Source organism: Branchiostoma belcheri, unplaced genomic scaffold, assembly GCF_001625305.1.
Source record: "Branchiostoma belcheri isolate BF01 breed outbred unplaced genomic scaffold, Haploidv18h27 scaffold99, whole genome shotgun sequence".
In the NCBI taxonomy this organism is placed as follows: Eukaryota; Metazoa; Chordata; class Leptocardii; order Amphioxiformes; family Branchiostomatidae; genus Branchiostoma; species Branchiostoma belcheri.
In genome coordinates, this window is record NW_017804675.1 from 96,488 (window position 1) to 123,109 (window position 26,622).

General features: G+C 43.3%; 1 protein-coding gene and 1 pseudogene across 2 annotated transcripts in view; one reads left to right on the top strand and one right to left on the bottom strand.

Annotated features, from left to right (window-relative positions):
• LOC109462104 (adipolin-like) overlaps nucleotides 1–4,521 on the top strand; it is a 31,047-nt gene extending 26,526 nt beyond the window's left edge. Inside the window, exons 8-9 of one of the 2 annotated variants that reach the window (XM_019758601.1) lie at nucleotides 2,953–3,031; nucleotides 3,453–4,521. In XM_019758601.1, coding sequence (XP_019614160.1) covers nucleotides 2,953–3,031; nucleotides 3,453–3,551 — 178 coding nt within the window. In that variant the 3' untranslated portion in view covers nucleotides 3,552–4,521. The remainder of the gene's footprint in view (nucleotides 1–2,952; nucleotides 3,032–3,452) is intronic. The other variant, XM_019758602.1, reaches the window with a different exon arrangement.
• Nucleotides 4,522–6,061: 1,540 nt separating this feature from the next.
• On the bottom strand, nucleotides 6,062–26,285 carry LOC109462106 (annotated as a pseudogene).
• Between the last annotated feature and the right edge of the window lie 337 nt (nucleotides 26,286–26,622).

A 26,622-nucleotide genomic window follows, 5' to 3' on the forward strand; every position in this document is an offset into this window, starting at 1 on the left:
TACGTAAGTAGCGTCAGGCATACGTAAGTAGCGTCAGGTGTACGTAAGTAGCGTCAGACATACGTACGTAGCGTTAGGCATGCGTAAGTAGCGTCAGTAGCGTCAGACATACGTAAGTAGCGTCAGGCATACGTAAGTAGCGTCAGGTATACGTGAGTAGCGTCAGTAGCGTCCCCACTCTATTGACATCGTAAAGGCCAAATTGCCATAGCTGAAGTTTCCCCAGATAAGCTTTAGACTCCCCGTAGCCGCCTCTAAATCCCAAACCGGTGTCCGTAAGACCTTCCAGACGTGGACGTCATTGTCAAGTAAGTGGTCCATGACATCATCGTTTGAGATGACGTCAGATGGTAGGGTCATTTGAGGACATTTGATGTGTTTGCAGGTCGTACCCAGATATGCAACCTAGAAGAGGATAGCTCTACCGGAGGATATTATTACTCGCTTTAGACAGCGCGAGAGTTCGATACAAAATGTTTTCCTCTGTATATATATCTAGCTTCATGAAAATCAACATGTGCTCAAATGTCTGAACCAAAAGTTTGAATAATTTTGGTGGGTTATTTCCCCCACCGATCCATTTTACTATTAAGAAGCCTGATCATTATGAGACTTGTAAAAGTTGCTTTCTGGTACAAGTTAGCAATTTTTTTTTTTCATTCCAACACGTAATCACCAGACGTGGTGATGGCACACTCAAGTTCTTTCAACTAATATTAATGCCGCCACCAACACAGGGGACATATACACGACAGGACAATACTCATTTACACCTGAGCGAAGTGAGGAAAGTCGTGTAAAGTGCCTTTCCCAAGGGCACAAGATCGGTGGCATGTCAGGACTCGAACCCGGGACTCTTAGTTCCGAGTCTCGCTCTCTGCCGCTACACCTCACGACCCCACCTCTTAGCATTAAGAAGCCTGATCAATATGAGACTTGTAAAAGTTTCTTTCTGGCAGCAATTTAACCACAGGAGGACAGATAAAACACCCACCGTGCTATAATAGAGTAACTAAATCTTCATGGAAAGGACCAAGTTTCGGGAAGGGCTTTACGAAGACATTCAGCCTTACTTTATCTTAGGGTCAGGGTCATGGTCAAGGATTCAAGTTCAAACAAGGACGGGATGTTCGTCATCAAGGGCAGCTGTTTGGAGACATCAGAAAATTAGAAAAGTGGTCGTTATCAAGTTTACGTCATGTCCCGATAACGTGTTACACCTGAATGTAAAAAAGGGAAACGGACCAAAACCGATTGTTGAACTGTCGATGAAGGTTAGACATCCTCGTAGAACATTACACTAAGCTTAAACCTTAGCCTTAGGTACTCCTGTGCGTACTGGCACACCGGGCAACAAGTTTCCGACTAGTTTTTGTCTAGTCAAGTGAAGTCAATGGCTTTATTTTTGTACTGGGAGTGTGAATGAAGTTACAAGTTGTTTGACTTCTCCATTGCATGATAAACAAAAGCTAGTCCGAAAAGCTAGAGAATATTATCCACTTAGATTCTGAATATGCAAGGAGATTGTACTTGCTGGGAATGCTGTCAATATCACCTTTATTTGGCTCGTTCCATCTCCGTATGGAGTTATACTTGTTTAAATTTCCCCTATTACGATAAAGAAGGCCTCCTACAGAAATGTAACACAATCGTGAGTTACGAGGTAAATTACGAGAAAAAATATCAGGGTTTAAAATGTCATTCGATTAGTATCCTGCGGTGTATTTCCCACGAAGGTGGTCTCATCCTGACCTTTTGATTAAAAACTGGCCAGTGATAAAGAAAAGTTAATCACAACAGCCTAGTCAAGGCTAATCTAGATCCCCAGGCACTTGCTGAGAGTCGTCCCCAGGATACTTATCATTCTCCCAGCATGCTTTGCGCACAAAATACGTTCTCTTTCCCAGGATCGTGTCTGTGTGACCAAGGAGCTGATTTTACGTCCTTGGTGTGACTAACCCGGGCGGCACTAAGTCTCATGCGGCCGTATGATGCATTACGTTTTACAAAAAGCATTTTTGTGATGCGCCCTGTGTATGTCCTGCAACATTCAGCCGTCTTATTACGGAAATGATGCTGTATCGGTCCCTTAATGGCTACTGGTTTTGTCACTGCCTGCTCGAAACTTAATAATATACCACATAAAAATCATACGACAACCTACCGTACAGTTGCTAAAACTCCTCTGCTGACGCCTTGACTATCGCCTTTTGTACGAGGCTACATGTACATGTGCAGAGGGTTGCGTACTCAGAGTGGCGCCTTTGCAGGGTAAATAAATAAAAGAAATTGGCCTATAAAGAATGTAATATTGGACCCTCTATGGCCAGCTACATTCTTTTTAGGCCAATTTCTTCTACTTATTCAGCCTGCAAAGGAGTCTAATGGAGACTAGTACGAGGCTACATGTGCAGAGTGGCGCCATCCATACCGCACGATGACGTGTTGTGGTCTTTCGATGTTTACCGTCAGTGGTAGAACCGCGTGCAATCCGCCATACGATAGGATTATAAATTTCGACAGCAAATTGAAAGCATTCTTGGAATAGACGAATTATGTAGAATACTGTTCAGCTGTCTACCACATCAAATGTTTTCGTACATCCTTACAAATCGTTTTCCTAGTCTATTTTTGTCGTATTTTGGATACTACTAGTAGTAGACTTAAATTTAAGTTGACAGGCCTCCACTGTGCCATTTCCACCCCTGACCCACACACAGAACTACTCAGATATCCTGGTTCCAGTGTTTGTTGTAGTCCACTTGGTGTGAAATCTGGACGGTTGTCGCTAAAAGACCTCGAAAGGAAAACAGACAAACACGAGAAAGGCCACCGGATGGAAACGTTTTCTTAACCATGCCATGTGCTAGTGAGTGTTGTGTATGCTATGCAAATTAGCTGATCTTTACTGCTTGAGTTACGGTTAAATTTATTTCTGCCTTTCCACCGCAGGTCGCTAGAGGTCGTCACAGGCATCGAGAGCAACAGTCGAGTCTTCACCATTTCAGTCAGCGGCATGTTGGAACTACAGGTGAGTCCTCGTGCTGTTCGTAAGGGCAAAGGTTGGAAAGGGCAAAGGTCGGAAAGGTCAAGGGTCAGTATGGGTACAGGTCGAAAAGGTCAAGGGTTGGTAAGAGTAAAGGTCGGTAAGGGCAAAGGTAACTTCCTTAGAACGATACAGTTACGGCAGCAAATCCAGGGCGTTCTTTGCAAAATAATACGACGAAAAATGTCGTAGTATGTGATAGGCAATTACATGTCCAGCCATCAAATACTGTATTACTGCCTCATATTTGTTACTGCATTTGTAATTTTCATTGTAAATTTTCCAGTGGTGACGCTAGTCTTTGCAACTAGCTAAAGTTCTTCACCTTTGTGTCTTGTACCATGTCATGTTGATCATTTAATAAAAGAAATCTAAACGTGGTCTATACACCCTTGTTCCGTTACAGAGCGGCCAGTACACCTCTATCTTCATGGACAACAGCTCCAAGAAGCCCGTGACGGTCCAGAGCGGGTCTGACTTCACAGCAAACTTCGTCGGGCAGTAGGCGGCAACCTCCAGCCTGTCTTTAACACTGGGACGCCGTACATTGCAGAAGCAGGGCCTGTCTCCTAGCACATCCTAGGGTGGCAAAAGACAGTATCAAATTGGCCAGGCTGTACCCAAGGGTGGCGTATGGGCCCTCTCTGGATGCTGCCTGGATACTGCCTGGCCAATTTGATACTGTCTCTTGCCACCCTAGGATCTGTTTGGAGATCAAAGAAGTGCTGCTCTCTAGAAAGAGCTGTAAGGCTGAGAAGGACGAAACTCGATCCAACAAGCATCTTCTGACGCAGTTTCCAGCAACATTACCCGAGTTTGAAAAGAATACGGTGCTGGGATCATAACTAGATGGTTCAGGGCCATTATTCCATGTTTAAGGGGAACCACAAGAAGAACAGAGCAGTGTCATACATGTTCCAAATGCGCTGTCAAAACGACTCTGTCTTTCAGTATATTCCAGGCTGAATTATATTAATTAAGATTTGTTAGGAGTAACCCATATTATTTCGTCAGTGACGCTGCATATGTCCAATGTTTGTATTGAGTTTATCTTCGCTACATCGATGTATATACAGTACCTATATAAGGGATATCATGTTTCATTGGGTCAGAGGTCAGAGAAATAGAACTGACCTTGATAGTTCAAAGGTCAAACCAACGTCCCACAATGCAACGGGACGAAATGACGTTGTATGGTATGTTAATTTTTATTCTAAGCTGATAATACGTTTATTGTAAGACGTAAGAAAGTAACATTATTTCAAGCTTTTACTAAACATGTTTCAGAGCAGTCAACGTGCTTAAATTGAGTTTATAACTGTTTAAATAGCGTTTGGGTATAATATATCTCGAAAGGCATTCAGATGTTTATTTTCGTATTGATACGTTTTTATTTCACCTCTTAAAAATGAAGCATAACCTTATGTGTCATCGCTGCGTCTCATAATTATAATATCATAGTAATAAACACGGGACTGTTCTCTGACGCGAGGCGTTTTGCGGGTGTTTTGCATTTCTTTGATACTCACACTGAAAACTGCTCATTTACTGGAATTTTTCACATTTCAAAGTCTTGAATATGACTGGTTTTGTACAGAAGCCTACGGTGAGGTTACTAGTATTTTTGCCCCCCTCCCCTGCAATAAGCACAGACTGCTCTTCACTGTCTTTCAATTCAAAATATGGCGCCACCATAGACTGCCCCGGCATGCTTTGCGCAGTTAGAACTGCACTTAAGTCTGATAAAGGTTGGAGGCGCTTCTGCACGCTGGTAAGGATATAGGAGTTCTGTATGCTGGTAAGGATATAGGGGTGTTATTTTGCACAACAAAACTTATCCTACATTGCTTACGTTTCGGTGTATATCAAGCAACTTCCTCAGAGCGTCTGACCAACCTGATGGAATTATTTTCGGATGCATGCTGTGAAGTGTGGGGATTGCATAACGCTGCAATATAAACCATGGGCGCCAGAGGGAGCTGCTTATTGGTAGAATTTTGTTACACCATCTTCAAAAATAAGACAAGCAACCATCTGATGAAATAACAAGGTAAAATTGATTTATCGTGTATCACAGCATGTACAAAGTCATGATTCACGGGTGTACAATACATGTCAATGTTTTACTTCTCATACGAGCCCAGATATGAGTTATCAAAATCATACTAATAGTATATCATCGTCCGACTTAGAACTTGACCGAGGAGAGAGTTTTCCAATGTTAGAAATGTGTAGCAAATATTATCGAGCACGCTATGCACAAAACCAGGCATTTTTCTGAACTCACTGATTTCTTCAACGAATTTAACACACTCGTTATTTCATGATCATCCTATTCATGATAACATGACTGTTTGGATACATGAAGCATTTTTATCGCCTGAAAGTTATCAACCTGAAACGAACTTCATAAGTTTCTTAAGTCAACTTTTTACGTTTCTTGTCATTCGGGATACGGAAGGATTGAGATGTACCAAAACAGAAAAAGACATACTTTTGACAAACATTTTAAACAATACACACAACAGGGTTATTAGATATTTTGGGGAGTTTTTAAGACGCACTCTGTTTCTTCGTCAACCCAGGAAGGTCTCGTCTTGGAGTTCTCTTGTCACGTGCCTTGATGTTGATTATCACGTAACAAGAGACGGTCATATGCAGGGTTTAGGTAGTGACGCCCCCTATCTCTGTTCAAGGTAGTGCATTGTCTGTGGACACTTCTCGTGTTCGCTACTCCCAGCGTCCAAACATCGCTGGCTTTTGTTCCAGGACAAAGTACATCCGGGACACCACAGGCAGATGACCCGGATGTAAGAAGACCCGGATGAAACTCTGAAGCTGCAACTCTTCATCTCACTGTGTCCTGTTTTCCCCGAGCTTCAAAATACGGTAGCAACAACAGAGGTCACATCGCCCCTTTTCACTACCCAAAGTCCACCCAAGCATCGCTGGCTTCTGTGAAGGTAAAGGGTACATCCGGGACACCACAGGCATGTAACCCGGATGTGACAGGACCCGGATGTCGCTACCCCGAGTCGACCCAGGCGTCGCTGGCTTTCCTCTCTAGCGGCTCGTCCTCGTCAGTAGATTCCTGGTTCCTACAGGAGCACATAATCACTCCGATAAACACAAAAATCATGGCGAACCCTGCGTACTGCAAGGTTTCGTCCATGGCCGTCTTGTTGCGCAGCGGCGGGCCGGCTCGCTTGATGAACATGAGACAAGGCCTCTGATTGGGCAGGCTCCTCTCCAGCACGTCATCCGGCGCCGATGCGTTCCAATGAACGGAGGTGTACGTGAAATCCTGGACGCCCGTCACGTGGCAGTGCAGCCTGTACCTCGTGACGTTGCTCTGGTCCCTCTCCCACAATTCCATGCAGACGCCGCGCTTCCGGTCGGGCGGCATCGTGAGCACGTCGGCCCAGATCGGGTTGTCGCCGTCCGACAGTTCGCACGACTCGTACGGGCTCGCCTTGTTGCAAGAACAGACCGGCAGAACCTCGTAATCGTACCGGCACGTCACGTTAGAACTGCAGCAGAACGTCGGACAAAACTCGCCTCCTCTTTCGTGCCGTTCGACGCTTTTCCCTTACTGTCTCGACTCGTCCTTTTACTACTGCTAACACTTCTACTGCTACTACTACTGCCACTACTACTACTACTACTACTACTACTGCTGCTACTACTGCTACTACTGATCACTCCGACCGTCCTATGCTGGCCTGTTGAGGCATAGTTGTTTGTACTTGTGCTTGCAGGCGTAGTACTCGGTCTTTCCGTAAAACTCACGGTCTCTGCTATTCCGGTTGAAAGCACATCCTGTGACTCCTCTGTGTCTATATACGTGGCGAAATCATCATCATCGTTGACCTTTTGTAGGGCAACCGTTCCAAGATGGCCGCCGGGTGGTGATGACGTAAGTTCGAACGCGGGGTCGGAGGTCAGGTGTGGGTCGCCGTCGCCGCTCTCCCCGCTGCCGTCCAACTCGTCCCCAGGGAGTTTGATCCTGGGTACGAGATCGGCGTGGCGGTGTGCCAGCGGCGTGACGCATGTCGCGATGTGGGCCATTCCAACTAGAAGAAGCACAGAGAACATGGCGTCCTGATGGTGGCTCTGTCGTTACCAGTTGTCCGTCTGCATTGTCAATGTTAAAAGGGTTCCTTCAGCAATCATCTGAAACGAGAGATAGACATTACTAGAAAGGTCACATTTGCAAATGTTTACCTTAACATGGTCTAGCTAGCTTAAAACAACTGCTCTTTGATATTAGTCAAACAAATTCGTGTATTTTCATCGTTGGCGTTGAAAGGGTTTTATTCGCTGTCATCTGAAATGAGAGATAGATATAAGTAGAAATGAGACATTTGCAAATACATAGTTAACTTTACATCAACATTGTCTAGCTTAAGTTAAAAAACTACTGCTCTGTTTATTCTTATTCAAATATATTAATTTATGTGGTGACCAGCCCTTTCAACTTTCAACATTCACGGTTTGCAACATGTCAAAATAGATCAGTTCATTACAACGTACAGAATATAAGCCAAGTATAGAGACCAAGCAAGTGGTTCAAAACCACCTGCCTCTGGTGATTAAAAACAGTAAAGCTCTGAAACAGCAGTAAAACATCAAAACGATAGATCCGTCACTCCCCACCCCCACCCCCAAATCACAAGCCCATGGTTTACAACATGTCGAAACAGATGCAGTTCATTAACACGATAAGCCATGCATAGGCGAAGTGCTTCAAATCCATTTGTCTCTGATGATTAAAAACAATTAAACACTAAAACAGCAGATCACTCCCAAAAAATCACATCCACGGTTTACAACATGCCAAAACAGATCCAGTTCATTAGAACTTACAGAATAGAAGTCATGTATAGAGACCAAGTGCTTCAAATCCATCTGCCTCTGATAATCAAGCGGCTTTAAAACAATAGATCACTTCCCCAAAAAAATCAAATCCACGGTTTACAACTTTACAACATGTCGAAACAGATCCAGTTCATTAGACCTTACGTGCGAATGTTTCACACCAATCTGGTTGTGATGATTAAAACCAAACGCACCTCTCAACCGTGAAACGATACAATCTGTTCCCGGCTCGTAACATTATGCACCGACATGTTTCGGCTCCCACCGCAGAATGGATCGAAGGCGAACTGAATAGTAACAAACACTAAGTGAATAATGCACACATTGAATGGCTGTAGCTTAGGAATTGTTAACATTATTGATCATCCACAGAACAATGTGGTTATGGTTATGGTACTGTCATCTGTGAAAGCTTCGCATCGATCATGGTCGTATGCTGAACTTACGCGCGTTAGGAAGGCAGAAGATTGATGATGTACTAGACTAGTATACCTTTCAAGTACATAAGGTCATGTTTGGCGTTGACATAAGGCCTCTTTTGTCATATACCAATTAATAAAACAGAGTATACTAGAGGGTGTGAAGAAGCCATTTCGAACCAGTTTTAGCTCACTGAAGAGCTACTCTTCCACCAATTGTCATTATCACTAATCTCCAAGCAGACCCCATTCGGTAGCCGTGCAAACTCCTCTGGCTAATGGATACTGTCTTGCCACCGAAAGGGATCTGCTTGGAGATTAGTGGTAACAAAGAAGACAGATGTAAGTTACAGACTGTATTGTACTCGGGAAATCCAATAGCTCTTTTCGATAAGGAAAAAAAAAACAGCGGGCAAAGTTTGTTTCGCGCACTCGCATCAGTTTTGGGGTAACAAGAAGATGTCATCCATGTGATAAAATCAGTAGGGCCTTATAATACATGCTGTCACATCCTATGTACGTGCTGGCGTTACGCCTTTCTGCACAAGCCTGCCTATACTCAAACATGCATGCAAACAACGCCAGGCATGGTGATAAATGGCCGCCCTACAAAGTGGTGATTTCGGGCTAATTTCCCTCGTCATGGAAACAATATATCCGGCAGTACTGAGTGCGGGGAGAGCGCGAGATGTAAGAGCTTCGCGAGTGGCGTGAAACCATTTGGCTGATTGCCACGCTAAATCAGAGGAGCTGCATTATCTGTGATCACTGTAGGCAGGGTGTGTGCGTGTGTGTGTTTGTGTGTTTGTGTGTGTGTGTGTGTGTTTGTGTGTGTGTGTGTGTGTGTGTGTGTGTGTGTGTGTGTGTGTGTGTGTGTAAGGCTGTGTGTGTGTGTGTACGTCTATGTGTGTGTGTGTGTGTGTGCGTGTGTGTGTGAGTAGATGTGTGTGTGTGTGTGTGTGTGTGTGCGTGTGTGTGTGTGAATGAATGAATGAATGAATGAATGATACTTTATTTCCGTGTCGTGCGCTGTGTGTGTGTCTCTGTGTGTGTGTGCGTGTGTTAGTGTGTGTGAGTGTGTGTTTGTCTGTGTGTTTGTGTGTGAGTGTGTGTGTGTTTGTGTGTGTGTGTTTGTGTGTGTGTGTGTGTGTGTGTTTGTGTGTGTTTGTTTGTGTGTATGTGTGTGTGTGTGTGTGTGTGTGTGTCTGTCGCCCCCCTCTCTTCTCTCTCTAAGCAAGAGGAAGGACTGGGTTATAAATATCACTCACTCACTGCGTCGAGCTTGTAAATATATCTGTAAGAAAATGAAGGCCCAGATGGATTTGGGTCTGTCCTTGGTGCTGCAGCACAAGAAACAGCGGTAGAGCAACAGCGTCTCTTTAAAACTAGTATGTAAAAAAAGTATGGCTATAAAATGTTAAGAAAGAAAAAGACATCTACAAAGCCGACATGTTAACGACATAAATCGCCCCAGCTTCACTCTTTCTACCACCTAATTACGCCCTAAGCACGGCAGGTACAGAGGTATGTCTGACCCGAGCCGGGTTAGAAACGATTTTTCTGCCCCGTTCATTACCTCCTCTGTTGTTCCCGCGCCAGAAGGCACGGAGCCGTCTGCAGAGGGTCACCTTGGACTTGCCCTTGTTCGGAGCAGTCTTTTGTGTTCGCGATTCTGTCTGGTGGTTTGTGATGGTGATGAGCTCTACAGAAAGTCCCGTGTAGCCTGGCTACACAGGCTTCACAGGGCGGCTAAGTGGTGTTTTGCCGGACTGTGAAGCCGTCTGCAGCGGGTCACCTTGGACTTGCCCTTGTTCGAAGCAGACTTTTGTGCTCCCGATTCCGTCTGGTGGTTTGTAAGGATGAGATGAGCTCAGGGGAAGTCTCCTATGGCATGGTTACTAGGCTCAACAGGGTGGCTTGAGGGTGTTTTACCGGCTCCAGTTAGCTTTGTTACCGTCATTCATACGCCGGCTTAATAGTATTTTTACCAAGCCCCACTACCATTAATTCTAGCTATTTTTGCCAGCTTGCCTTTCTGATTATTGCTGCCCTGTAGGCGAGCTGATTGAAATTAGAACCGTGCTTTATCCAAAACCATGCTCAGGCATTTGGACAGTCCCCCTGCATCCGGAACCGTGCCTCGGCATATACCTACGGTCTTGGATACGCGGAGACTATCCAGGCCCGTGCATGATCCTAACCTTATCCTTAACCCATTCAAGCATATTACTAGGCTCAGTTCTGGATACAATAGAGTTGAATAGACCGACTTAAAACACAGGGTGTGCGCTAATGAACCTGGGCTGACAGTCAGTACTCCCAACACCGTAGTCATACCGGGGATCCTACAATGGCCTGGCAACCAGGCTAAGCCTCTCACCACACGACTGTGTTATAGAGCTAATTAGAAAACCGCGTATTGGGCCGGGCTCACTGATTGGATTCATTAGGCCGTTAGCCAGCCAGCAGCAGTACGTGTGTGTCTACAGTATCGAACGGGAGGGAAGGAAATTGGGACTAACAAGGAACATTGGGCAGGATGGAGAGGAGAGAGAAACGGTATCAAGATAATGGATTGGGTAGTCTTTGTCCTTATACGACCTCTGATAGTGCAGCAGCAAAGCTGGAAATATTGTGCAAATTTGCCTAAAAGCACCAAATTTGGAACAAAAGTAGTTAAATGTATTCTAAGCAAATCTACAAAAGGAAATGGTATCAAGATAATGGGTTGCGTAACCTTTGTCCCTAAATGACCACTTATAGTGCTAAAGCTAGAAAAAAATGTGCAAATAGCTCTTAAAACATTGCACCAAACTTGGCACATATGTTATCAAATGTACATGTATTTAAGCAAATCTGGAAATGGAGACGTTTCAGTTTCAGTCCAGGAGTGATGCATTAGCTAATGTACCACAAATGTATATGATAAGCTCTAATACTACGCGGGAATTGTTACAAAACGAATATCATTACTGTTGCCAGGAATGTTCTGTTTTGGTAGTTTGTTTCCTTGTGATTGGACAGCATTTCTCTGGAAAATATGGATGGTTCTTACGAAATTTGATCTGTGGTTAATGGTTACGTATTGGAGGAAATGGTTACATTTTTACCCCCTGGCGGTTTTCCTGGAACTAGCGCAGAACTTTCCAGTATAATTTCTTTTCCAATCCTGAGTTCAACCTTTACGACTATGTTATGCAACAGGGCCTGTGTAGCGGTTTTATGGTTAGGTATTAACCTATAGAGGGAATGTCTCGATTTTGGACCCCCTGGCGGTTTTTCCTGGTACTGCCACTTCTTCTTCAAATTGTATATGAAAGTTTTATGACCGCAAAATTTTCTGGTATAATTTTTTCACCAATCCTGAGTTCAACCTTTACGACTGTGTTATGCAACAGAGCCAGTACTAGTGTAGCGGTTTATGACTGTTTTACTGCTGCATTGATTGATGCGCAGGTTTAAAGTTGATTGCCGAAGCAGCGTAACTCGCACGGCCTGATGTACAGCCGTTACCGGGCACGTGGGCTCATCAGGACCGGTCATAAAGTAACGTTACTGTATCCAGAACCATAGTCAGGCACGGCTCTGGATAGCCCATTCCTATCATGAACTGTGCAAATCAACGTTCTTAGATACTATAGTATCGACTATCCAGAAGCCTGAGCATGGTTCTGGATAGTCCATGCTTATCCAGAACCGTGCCTGGGACAAATCTATGTTCTTGGACACGCGACGACTATCCAGAACCGTGCCTGATCTTAACCCCAACCCATTCAAGTTAAAAACGGACGCAAATTCCCTGTGTTTCTAAATGTAATTGAAGTATACCTCATGGAACACAGCTGGTACATACATTCTCCTTGGTGCTGAAATGCCATTCATTCGCCAGGATTCCCACATTCCTTGGTCCGTGCAGGTATGACTCGAGTTGTGAAGGTTTTTCTGTACCCAGTCCTATGGCTGATGTATAAGAGGGTCCTAAGGCAGTGCACAGTCACGTAGTACTAACACAGTTCAGCAACTCGTATTCCTGAGCGTCATCCTCATATAATTAGACACATTCCTAGTATGATTTAAGGTAGTGCATGTACGATTCAAGTTGTGCAGGTATTTCTGTACCCAGTCCTATAGCTGATGTAGAAAGGGGTCCTGACGCAGTGCACAGTCACGTAACACTAACGCAGTTCAGCAACAAGTATTCCTGAGCACCCTACGTGATGAGACTGCGTCTGCCTCTAAAGCACAGCCCAGGCACCATTAACACACAGACAGACAGGGTGAAACATCTCAGTAGGGACTAGACGTTAGAAGAGAAAGCACAATGAAGTTCTCAAGTCACTGATGAAAGGTAGCGGATGCTCTCTGGAACGTCTGACTCTACAGAGAGTTCATTCAATGCTTGAGTTATTGTGTATCGCGCAATGTTCTGACTGCATGTCTAACCTTCATCTACAAAACAGTTTCTACCATGTTGCATGTACCATTTAACCGAGTTTTGTGAATCTACACATGTCATTGGTAAAGCCTAGTCTTTGATATCATGTACTTTCAATGGTAATTTACAAAAAATGCGAAATGAAGTCGCTATCAAGGTATCATTTTTGCACCTTGCAACTGTTAGTCAGTTTCTGTTCAAAACTAGAATCTTTAGGATAACATGTGCAGCACAAATGTTACCAAATCAAGTCTTAAGGGTTAGGGTTAATGGTTAGTTTACTTAAACTTTTCTACACGCCATGGCAAAGAGAATCAAAACACCCTCCGTGCGCCCCACTTACCGAAACAAAGTAACGATAATCATCAGTGCTCTGGAAAATAACCCTAAATGTGTTACATTAAAAACGTAATTCCGTTCCGCCGTTACACAGTAAGAACTGTTAAATCAATTTTCTGCCACAAACTGTTTTGGTTCGCAGCCAGATTTAAACGCAGTTTTCCCCGGGTGACCATTTCTTCCCCACTACTTGAAATCCAAGGAAGAGACTTTTAAATCCTGCTCGAGTGTGACTATATATCTTGTAGTCTCTAAAGATTCAAGCATTCAGCAAAAATCAATGTGGCTGTCAGCGATGAAGAAGTTTTGTGGCGGCAATGGATTTGACTTTCCTTTACTGCTAGCAAAGCAGTACAGATGCCATCGCAATTCAGGAGATAGTCTATTGTAGCCAGAACTGTTTCTATCTAGTTATGCCTGAATGGGTTAGGGTCAGGATCAGGCACGGTTCTGGATAGTCTATTGTAGCAAGAACTGTAGCCATCTAGTTCTATGACTGAATAGGTAGGGGTTAGGACTAGGAGCGGTTCTGGATAGCCCCAATATTATTAATGTATTCGAGAACATAAATATGCTCCAGGTATTGGTTTCGTTTGGTTTATTTAAATCTTTAGCATTGTTCTGGATACTCGAGAACTATCCTGAACCGTTCTGGATATAACAGCAACCCATGAACGATCATTGCATGATCTTTGAGAGATTATTGAGAGAGATCACTGATGGTTTGTTGCCTATTGATGCTGTTAGTTGAACATGAGTGATAACAAAATAACGTTATTAAAGAATGTTTAGATAGAATAATGATAACAATCAGAAGAAATAAATGATGCACAGACCTTAACATCCATTCAAAGTCTTAAAATGTAACAGGGTACAAAGAGTTCGTCATTAGATAAATGGCCGTAACTAAAACACACCCACACACAGCATCTATTAGCCTCCCCCTGGGACCGACTCCCTCCGGACCCAGCTAATTCACTTTCCACATTTACCATCACGCAACGTCGTGCTTTGCCTGCCTGGAAAAGACAGGCCATATTTAGCTAATTCCTGACTGGAAAAGACCCTTAATTAAAGCATCGATCTAGTTGGGCTCTGAAATAACCGGAAAGAATTGATGTTTTCAACAGTCTTAATAAGGAAAGATTTCTGTATTATTATTAATATATGACTGACATCAGTGTATGATTGCTCTCACTCACTCAATCCAGGGTATCGTCACTCCTACGGAGGAACCCCTCCCTTGACTCTCTCCACTCTCATATGGTTGCAATGTTTCAAAATATGACAAATTGAATGCTGTATATTGAATAAGCCTGTTGAAAAGACAGGCCATATTTAGCTAATTCCTGACTGGAAAAGACCCTTAATTAAAGCATCAATCTAGTTGGGCTCTGAAACAACCGGAAAGCATTGGTGAGTTTAGAAGAAGGATTTCTGTATTATTATTTCATTACTGACATCAGTTTTTGATTGCAATGTTACAGAGATGACAAATTGGATGGTTTCGTTAATGAGTCGGTAGCAAATTCTTGCCTGAAGGTTAATTGCAAGTAACAGGAAAATGACGAACAATCAATGTGGTACAATACAGGATAATGTTATATAACATGCCACTACTCTAGTCTAAAAGCTGGCTCGAAATTGTAAATTGTTAGGTCTGGCTTTTTTTCTTAGACAGTTGAAGGCGAAAGATCCAACTTTTTCTTTAATAAATGAATGAAGACCTTTATTGTACATTCTGTAGGTTTTGGAATTTTAAAAGGAGAGTAGTTGCCTTTTTGTCTGTTCGTGTTGAAATTTGGGCTGGCATTTCTTCGCTTCTTTAAAAGCTCCCTTCTCTAGTGAGCAGCAAAGAAGGGAAAGTTTTTGAGGTAAAATATATCATTAAAATTACAGCACGTGTTTTGGTGATAGAGATAAATTGTCTGATAAGAGCGGGGTCTTCTATCAGTCTGGTTCCCGTGTCATCTGCTGAAAGCACGCTTCCTTTATCGGGTTTTTATCGGGATTTCATCGGCTTTACTGACGCACACCCGCAACATTCCCGACATTCATCATACATTACACTTATCACTATAACACAATGACTTGTTACTACTACAATAAGATTTATCATACATAAACTCTTATCTAGTTCAATCACCAATTCTGCTCCTGGAACATTCAGGATATTTGCCTTGGATGAAATCTCGTCTACTTCAATGAGAGGTTACTGCTATAGAACACTGTCTACAGAGAACTAACGTTACTTGATTCGTGTCACTGTTTCTCAAACTTTTAGCGATATTGACTGGTGATAATTGGTCACAAGGGATTTATATGGTTTGCAACATTCTCTCCTTTGGTACTGTAACCAGCATGGCCCCATGCCATTGCCAGTAAGCACCAGTGTGCACGAGGTGTGGTTAACATGAAACACTGTTGCATATGTCGAATATGTGGCTTCCTAAATCCACTCGACTGTTTATGGTTGACCAAAGTTTATTAGACATCGCTACCCTTCCGGATACCTCTATAGCCTCTTGTACTGCTGTCTTTAATGCTTGAGAATGTGCTACTATCTTCAATGATAGTGCTCGACAAAACTAAAATCTTCTGGTTCTTGATATATGTTATCTAGAAGTTGTGATGTTTTCTGAAGTTGAGGAAGCCCTACATCCAGTCTTACCATTCTATACTGTACTAACATTCTAACTCCCACCGCCCCCTTCGATTGAATGACTACACCCTACCAGTTGCGTGCAAATCGGGTTAAGAATATGGACCCGTCCGCTGGGATTTGGAGCCAAAACCTTTCAGCATCAGTGATAACCAGACCTCTGCACGCTACGGGACTTTCATCTATTCCAATTAAGGAAAGAAGAAGGTCTGTCAACATTATCCACTGTCTTCAAAGAAGAATTTAAGCCCCATAATAGCAAACATGGTATAATATAAGTTAATCACAGACAGTAGTTGTATTTATATATATGTTCTCAATCGCTTCGCTTTCCATATTTGACCCTGTACCTGTAATTAGCTTTCGAGCATCATTTGGCAAAGAAGGAATTAAGAATTATCGAAGAAACCGTTGGGAAAAGGTTTATTGCCTTAGTCCCCAGGCCAGTTACTGACGCTTTGCTCCTTTATTATAGTAGGCTTGAAAGGCAACACAGTGCTTAGATAATGTTTCAGCATCTTCTAATACGAGTCCTGTATATTATCATTTCTCTAATTTTTCTGAAGCTTTTGAGTTCTTCGTCCCCCTAAATCATAAGTTTAGTCTTGTGTATCACTTAACAAAGTATCAAACTAGGGGAAAAGTGGTCAACGGAGTATTTTTGGTGCCCCAACGGACAACCAGACTAAGCGGTAGATGATGATTGATGCTGATCCTGATTTTCCCACTGCTTTGGGTATTTTCTTCCTTGTAAATCAGGCGTTTAGCCTTATGAACTTTATCACTTTTATCGCCATGAAATTGCTGCTAAATGAGACCAGCGTCTCCTAATCAGAGTTCTATATCATCATTTAGGGATTTTCCTACCGCTTTTGGTTTTATTTTTCATTTTAGCTGGTAAATCATAAGTTTAGTCTTTATGAACTGTGTCACTTTTATCGCCATGAAATTGCTGCTTAATGAGACCAGGCGGGCTGACCGAAGGCGATAGAGCTGAGATTTGGGTCAGGCTGTGTGAGGTCAGGACCGAGTGTCCCTCCTGGGTCGACTTGTCTGCTGTAATGGATGTTTCTTTCGTCAAGACAGGACTGTAAGGTTTGAATCACTCACACCGGGAAGAACTCCTACTCTTTTTGTATGAGTGCGGTGGGTTCTTCAGAGATCGGTAACATGGCAGGATTGGGTCAGGCCGTTTGAGGTCTTCTCCCCGGGGTCTCCTTGTCTGCCGTAATGGATGATAGAATGTAGGATGGACTTTTAACACAAGCAGTGATGGATGTTGGTACATGTTAGTTACGGCTGAGTCTGCACATGCAAGAAGGGCACATACTGTATTCACAACGTCTATGGAAAGATATGATAGATATACTGTGAAAATCATAGACATCATCAATTTCATCATTATCATGGTCACTTGGCTGCTACGTAGCCTACAGCATTTTTCTTCCACTTCCCTTGTTGTTAGCAAGGTTGGAGATCTGTTTCACCTAGAATTCGTTGTTATAATCTCCCAGTTGTTGCAGGCTTAACAATAGACGTAACGATATGCGTACATGTTGGTAACGGCTGTGAGAAGGGCACAGGCTGTATTCTCACCAGTCCTGATGTCTATTGGGAGACATGATAGGCTAGGCATCATCATTATCATCGGTCGGCTGCTGCGCTGGCAACTGCAACTTTCTCCTCTTTCCCTTGTTGCTAGGCCAGAGATCTGTTTCTCCGAGAGTTGGTTATACTGTAAACTCCCCAGGAGATGTTGCAGGCTTATAACAATAGACGTTTACAACGATATGCGCACATGTTAGTAACAGCTGACTCTGCTTTTCGTGAGAAGGGAACATGCTGTATTCTCACCAGTCCTGATGTCTATTGGGAGACATGATAGGCTAGGCATCACCATTATCATCGGTCGGCTGCTGCGCTGGCAACTGCAAGATTTCTCCACTTTCCCTTGTTGTTAGCAAGGCCAGAGAGTTGTTTCACCGACGGTTGGTTATACTGTAAACTCCCAGGGGATGTTTGCTGTGCTGTAAGTAAGTGGTAGGCTTTAGAATAGACGTTACGATGTCGGATGATAAATGGCAATATTAAAGACGTGGAATAGAAACGTATTTCAGGATCTCTGTGAAGCCACATCAAATTAATTATACCCCACGGTCACATAACCACAAAGGCAGATCATGTACAAAACGTGTGAAAATTGGAAATAGATTAACACCAAAATCAACTTTTGTCCAGCAAATGCATTGCATAAAATCCATTCTTTACGCATACCTTAAAGCACACAATGTCCCGATCCCGATCCATCCCATTTCGTTCTTTCATGATATTCAGTAACGCAAAATCTTCCATCTGGAATCAGCCAGTACCATGTTTTCCAGTCAATAGTGTTTTTATAAATCTATTCTGCTCAATACAAGCGTGTATTACCCCGGGTCAGGGCTGGAGGTCAGCGGCAATATGGCGCAGTTACTGACGTTCTGATGAATCGCCTCGACCTAAATGATCAGAAAAGTGTGCACTGCAGACATGTTCTTGCTGGCTGGGTGGACTTTTTCTTGGACTGCATCCCAGAACAGACTTATCATTCCATAACCGACTTATGAGTTAAGATTGTTGAGTCGTTCCTGTCCCTACTCGGTCAATGGATGGTTTTATCAAAGCTGCTTTTGGACATTATATTGTAGTTCTTTACTTTAATACTAGTTCATGATTGCTCCGAAGACGGTACATTTAGTAGAAGGGCCGCTGACACGTTAGTTTTATCGCCTGAACTAAATGATCAGAAAAGTGCACAGTGCAGACATGGTCCTGGCGACTAGCTGGACTTTTTCTTGGACTGCATCCCAGAATAAACTTATGAGTTAAGATTGTTGAGTCGTTCCTGTCCCTTGTCTGACAATGGATGGTTTTGTCATAGCTGCTTTATATTGTAGTTTTCTGCTTCATGTCACTAGTTCCTTTATGCCCCGAGGAATGTAGCAGGAGGGGCACTGACACACCAGTCGGTGAGTATAAAATCGGTTGTATAAAACGACTTTTAATCGATCCTCTGATGTACCGACATGAGAAAACTATTCCCGGATAGTTTTGGATAATCTCCAAGCAGATATTTCAGTGACCTACTAGGAGGCAGTATTCATTAGGCAACACAGTATCCAATAGACAAGACAATATCTAATGGAAAAAGAAATTGTCCAACGAGTTGCCGTCTTGCCCATTATCTTGACTATCTATTTCATACTGTCATTGCTACCAAATGATCTGCTTGGGTATCATTAATAGGTTTCGAACACTTAAAGTTAATGGTAGTCCCAAGCCTTTCTTTAGACCGTAGAGTTCTTAGCCCACTGTCTCTGTGGTATGACCATCTTACGCCACTGTAAAGGTACATCGGTATAGATAAAGGTAAAGGTATAGATAGTCCCAAGCCTTTTTTTACGCCATTGGGTTGTTAGGACACTGTCTCTTGGGATGACCATCCGACGCCACTGTGAATAGGGAGGTAATGTAAAACACTTGGGATGGGTCCATGTGCGTGTTAAGGCAAACGATCTACTTCGAGATTAACGGTAAAGGTACAGCGGTATAGGTATAGATAGATAGCCTTTCTTTTTCCCGTTGGTTGTTAGTCCACTGTCTCTAGGGCGCTGCCATACGACGCCACTGTGCGTATGAAGGTAATGTAAAAAGCACTTGAGATGGATCCATGTGCGTGTTAAGGCATCTTTAAGACGTATGGCCTGTCTCCCGAGTCAATAGTTTCCTCGCACGGAACCGTCTGTGTCGGATAGGCCTCATGCATCATGGTTGGTGAGATAACAGGGTAATACATCTGTCTGTCCGGGGAGGGGAATGGCCACTGATGTATCTAGAACCGTGTTTTATCCAGAACTGTGCTTTATCCAGAACCTTGCTTTATCCAGAACCTTGCTTTATCCAGAACTGTGCTTTATCCAGAACAGTGCTGTATCCAGAACCATGTGTTTTATCCAGAATAGTGCTTACAGAATCATGCTCAGGCAAAGTCCTAGTGTACCCATAACCGTGCCTGTGGCAAATCTACGTTCTTTGATACTCGGAGTATCCAGAACCGTATCTGGTCCTAACCCTAACCCATTCAGGCTAAGAACTAAATAGGCACAGTTCTCAGATACGATATAGGCTATCCAGAACCGTGCCTGATCCTAACGCTCACCCAGGCACGGTTCTGGGTACAATAGAGACTATCCAGAACCGTGCCTGATCCCAATCCCAACCCATTCCGGCATACAGTAGTACGTAGTACTAGATAGGCACGGGGATGGATACAGCAGACCCTGTCTGTATCGACCCAGACTTCGCGATCTTCTCAAAGACAGATAGAATTTTTATCACCACAGAGCCCTTCATGCTTCTTCATTTGAATCTACCCACTCGGTGCCAAACTGCTTTCATACGAGTGAGTGTGAGTGACTTTGATCGCTAATATCCACTTTACGGTTTATCTATCATTATCCTGACAACCGTGGAAGTGGCATTGACCCAGTGCCTGTCTTCTGCACCGATTCATACCCGACATATTGATGGCAGTGGAGCTTTTCCGGAACAGGAGGTCATGGTGATTTATGGTTTTTCTATAAATCCACTACGATCTTAAAAAACGGACGTATGTCCAATAGATAGGGTAATAGGGTATTCATAGCTTAGCCAACCGAACACTATGTACATATCTTATATAGCTGTGACTCTGCTATGATGTATTGTCAGGCACATGAATATAGATGTCAACAAAGCATACTATTTATGGCGATGAAGTTACATCTTATGACAATTTTCACAACTGTCAACTAAAGCAAGCACTAGATTGTGTTGACGAAGCAACACCATTGAGCAAAATAAAATGGTCACGGCAAATCTTGGCTTGGCAAATACTGTGCAGTGAAAATGCGTAACATGCAGAATTCTTTGCTAGGGCATCATCCGTCCTGCCGGTTTGTCTAACGTTAGAGATAAGCTCCATACGTTAGGCCGGTCTGTGGTCTGTAGGTGCAATGGGGCGAAGTTGATTCAACAATTCAAGCATTGTTGAGTTATAGTATTAAGAGATGGAGGGGGTGGGACACACACCTACAAAAACACACACACACGCATACACACACGCACGCACACACACACACAATTACACACACACACACACACACATTCACACACACACACACAATTACACACACACACACACACATTCACACAATTACACATACCCACACACATTCACACACACACACACATTCACACACACACACACAATTACACACACATACATATTCACATACACCAATTCTACCTTTTTGACAAAGTTAAATAGCTCCATACCTTAGACCACACGGCTTGTCTAACACTTGAAATTAGCTCCATAAGTTAGCCCGGTCCAGGTTCTGTAGGTGCAATGGGGCGAGGTTGATTCATCTGTTCAAGCATTGTTGATCTAAGGTATTCATAGATGTAAGCATGAAACACCTGCAACACACACACACACACACACACACACACACACACACACACACACACTCACACTCACACACACACACCAATTCTACCCCAAAGTTAATTTGCTCCATACCTTTAGACGCACAATCTCTAACACTTGGATTACCTCCATACGTTAGTTCTTTCCAGGGTCTGTATGTGCAATGGGGCGAGGTTGATCTATCTGATACCCGGGCCCTACTCACCACCCAGCGTCTGGCGGGCGTGCTAATTTTCCTTTCCGTGAGAAGCTGATAATTGGATGGGAGATGAACTTAATTCTTCACGCGAGCGAGCGCTCTAGTGGTCTATATATAAGCAGTGTTTCTAATCAGGTTTCGCCTCTACTACATTCCTTGGGCTGCAAAAAATAATTATATTGAAACTGGGTTGTCAACATGCAAATGTGTAATTATTCCCCATATGTGGCCAATATTTCATTTTTAGCAATTCAGGAGTGTTGCACAGACTATAAAAGATACATACTGTCTATGGATTTCATATAGTACAGCTTTACTCACACACATCTTCCTGTGCAGTTCCCAATAATAGCCCGAAGCGTACGCATCTGTTGAAGGTTGATAAAGAGGGTTATGCTATGTGACTAGAAACTGTCATGACATCAACCAACTGTATCTTATTACACATTCAGAGATTCAGGTACATGTGCTTTATACAAAATGCATTGAACAACATGATAAGTTTTCTAATGGAGTAAGACTTTACAGATTGTATCTGCTGTCTTTCAGCTGTGGTTGCGAATGAGTCTGCAGACCTACAGACTCCAGTGCAGGGAGAACCATTGAAACGGAGACATAGACATATTCCCTGTTCACTGATAAAAGGCAGCACATGTCCGAAACGTCTGGCTCTATAATAAGAAACCTTATACAGCTGTGTGAGTTATTCATTACCATGTTACAATGTACATACTCGATAGTGGGGAGAACTATTGAAACGACAGATGCTTTACAGACTAGTACTAACTGAGGACCCATTGACAGTTATTTAATGAAAGGCATTAGATGCTGCCTGAACCGCCTGAATATCTAGAGAGCTTGAGTCGCTAAAAAAATTAAACATTGCCCAGATTTGGGGAATAGTTGGACATTTGCATGTTTGCAACCCAGTTTTACTGTCATTTCAGCCAGTTACATGCCCAACAACCTGGACCAGATCTAGAGACTGGACATGTATTACATTTTAGAACACTGATGTATCCGCTTGATTAGATGCACATTTTCTACTGGATACAGGCTTAGGCAGCAGGGAGAAGGTTACCTTTAGCACACTGAAGTATCTGTTTGGTTACGAGTTCTCCAATGAATACAGGGTTAGTTGGCAGGCAGAAGGTTAACCTTTGCACACTGAAGTATCTGTTTTGCTACACATTCTCTAATTAACGGATACAGGGTTAGGTAGCAGGGAGGAGGTTAAGCAATAAACAACATGCACAAAACTAATCAAGTACATCTGACATTTTATGACATTCTGTATAACCTCTCTACTCAGCAGGGCCACTATAATTAGAGGAGAAGCAAAATGTCACGGGGAGAATTAATGCTTCCTCCGTCATTAGAACTTAACGAGCTCCAGTAGTCGGTGCATAATAATTGCCCCAGGCAATGGAGAGGCTGACATTATGACTTGGCAGGGAAAATGCAGAAGTCAGCAGAAAAGGGCACGTTATAGACTCTTGGCAACGGTCCTTCTCACAGATTATACCGTTACCAGTAAGAACTGGAAAACGGTGGTACAGATTATACATCAGCACCGTTACCAGTAAGAACTGGGAAACGGTGGCAACGGTCTGTCTCAGATTATACATCAGTACCGTTACCAATAAGGACTGGAAAACGGTGGCAACGGTTTGTCTCCCAGAGTACATCAGATTACCAGTAAGGACTGGAAAATGGTTGGCAACGGTCTGTCTCACAGATCACACATCGGCGCCGTTACCAGTAAGAACTGGGAAACGGTACATAAATCTGATCTCCTCTCAGACAAATAAAGGAACCTGTTAGCCGCTAATGGAGTAAGACTAAGATAGTTCCCGAGTTAAGGGCTAATTCCAAGCCGATCGCAGTCAATTCCGCCGGCCGTTTGCGCATCTAAGTGGGCCATCACCTCTCAGCCGTTCTGGTAATGAGTACATGATGCAATAAACTAAGCTCCAAGCAGATCCTACGGTTGCAACGCAGCATCCAATCGGCCAAGAAGTGCATATTATATCATGTCATTGGTTTATTTTAAACAGAATACTATAACGCCATCACTTCGTAGCCTTTAAGGCTGAATTGTGTGATTTAAAGCGTTTTTAAAACAATTGTTATATAGCTATAGCTACAATCTCGAACGTAGATTACATATAGCACTTAAATAATTAGCCACCGTATCGGTGTCAGGATCTTCAGTGGCTAATGGACACTGTTTGGCTGATTAGATTCTGTCTTGCCACCGTAGGATCTGCTTGGAGATTACATCAACCCATTTTGATTCCAGACACCATCGGTAACACTAGCTCAATACTAAACCCAAGCTCGATACAAAAACTGCAGTAAGTGTGTCAGGCATGTTCACGATCGAAAATACAGCACCTAGCTTCTAACTCTGTGGCCTTGGAGAACAAATCCCCTACATCAAACGCAAAACCCCTAACATAATTTACCATGAGCCATAGGATCACAGTACGCGGTTCTTCAAAATGGTTTATCGAAGATTTTTCCTCTCAGAGACTCAGAATTGAAAGCAGGGATCTCTATTAAAATCATTACATTCACAGACGCCAATAAAATCCAGGCAGACGCGGGTTACTGCGGTGCAGACGGTGTGTTGCTCTTCCCTGTAACAGTGTCATTATTATTCTGTTCCACTCAAGTGAGCCTAACGTGCATTGACATCGGGAGCATGGCTTCTACTCTCTGTTATGCAGAGGCCAGATCTACCAAATCCTCGCTGGAGCTACCTAATGTCTGGTACCTAACCCATGGCCATGGCATGCATTAGTAAAGTACTTTTACGTGCAACTGATGCAAGTAGATGTGATCTGCATGTACTTGGCTATATATACTAGACTAGTGCACATGTAGACACCGTGCATATATGTGTATGTATGGCATATGTAAAAGAGTCATGATCCCAAAAAGGCATTGACCTGGCTGCAACTGTTGAAGCAGATTGGTTGATATGTGATCTGCATATCATAGTGGCTATATATCGCTTAAGAACATGTAGGTACCGCGCACATAAGTATATACTTGTACAACATAAAAGAGAGTCATGATCAAAATGTGTAGGGTGTTAAAAAGGGTCATGATCAGGCAATTCATATTGGTTAAGGTAAATGTTAGAAGCAGATAAACCCACAATCAATGTGCCTATAACATACCATAATATATGGCACATCAATATGGCTATATAATGCTATTAGAATACATGGCACATCAATGTGGCTTAGTTTATAATGCTAAACCGTATGCAGAGGTATGTATAGTATATAAATGATCACGCAATTCGTGTAGAACTGTGTACAACTGTTGCAAGCGAATAAATGTGGCTATATAAGGCCATAATACATAGTACATCGATGTGGCTGTGTAGTGCTAAACCTTATGCAGGGTATATGTATGTTATATAAAAGAAACCACGCGATTTGTGTGGATTTGTGTGCAACTGTTGCAAGCAAATGATCTGACATGTAAAAAAAAGAAACGCACGGTGGTGCTATCTAACGCTAAATCACACTGAAACATACCCGGCTATATAATGCTATAAGACATATACATTGCAAATTAATGTGGCTAATGTAGACTGCAATGCTATAACTTATGCAGAGGTAGGTATAGTGTGTTTAACACGCTTTTCGTGTGTGAAGTTGTTGCAAGCACAGATGATCTGACATGTGAAAAGAAACGCACGGTGGTGCTATCTAACGCTAAATCACGCTCAGACATATGTAGTGTATTAAAGAGAGTCATGATCATGAGAAGACGATATAAATTATCCGCACGCAACACTCTTGTACGGACGCAGCCATGCATACAAGGCGTCAGGATGGTAGATAAAACACTATCTGCTCACACACACTGGCTAAAGGTAGTCTCTACCAGACTAACTACGCTGGCTATATATATATATATATATATAGAAGAATATTTGCCAGGGGAGTTCGGCCGCCTTGTAGGTTTGACTGACCGCGGGAAATAAACTACCTCCCCGCGGCCGGACTCCCTTGGCCCATTTGATTATCTTTTTTGCCGAATTCTACGATCCGTATTCCCGTAGAAAGGCCTGGTGGAGTCTAGGCGAAAGTTACATGCATGCAAACCGTCAGAACGGTACTAGATAAAACACAATACAGGATCACATGCACGTGCATGGCTGGGCTTATGAAAAGACTGCCAACGATGGTAGCAGAATGTCATAGGAGGTTTCTTCGAACGCTTTAACATAGGCAGGTTGATCTCAATGCAGGCCATCCGAAAGGTACTAGATAAAACACGATACACGCTAACGCTGGCGGAATGTACTACGTGTAAGGCTGGGCTAAAGCAAAGACTGCCAAAGGCAAAATGTTATAGGGGATTTATTCGCAACAGCTTAAATAACACGGTGGCTTTAACATGTAAAGGTCGATCTCAAATACAACTAAGGGACACGGCATATTGTTAACATGGGCGATCCTGCCAGTTCTACCATGTATAATGTGCACCCCAAATGTATAGACGATGCTCAACATTTTTGATGAAAAAAAAACGAACAAAATGTATCCGTTGCCTTCATGCCAATACATACATGTATTAGAGCCTCTATTGAGAACTGTTAAGCCTCTTCACTCACGGAGCCTATAAACACATGTTAGAGGATACAGGCAGCGAGTTTTCGCCGCGGCTATCGCCTTACCGTGTCAGCTCGGGACGGCCGTCTGTACAGTGCCAACAGTACACCGACCGCTGTTGGGTGAGGGAACGTTGTCGCGTGCAGGTCCAGTCAAGTCTGTGTACAGGTTGAAGCAGCACCAGTAAACAACCGCTTGTGGAGGGACGGGAAGTCACTAGTCAACAGTCTTACCATGTCAGCTCGGGACGGCCGTCTCCTCAGCGCCAACAGTCCCGTACACCGCCCGCTGAACCTCGGTACGGCCGTATAGGTCCTAGCAGCAGCACTTAAGTCTGTGTACAGGTTTCAGCAGCACCAATCAACAGCCGCTCAGGGGGAGGGAAGCAAAGTAGCCGACCGTTGGAGGACTTTACCACCGCCTAGGTGGCAGCCAGAGACAGGCAGACCTATGCAGAGGCGCTACATACGCCCCCCGGAGAAGCATGAATGAGTGAGT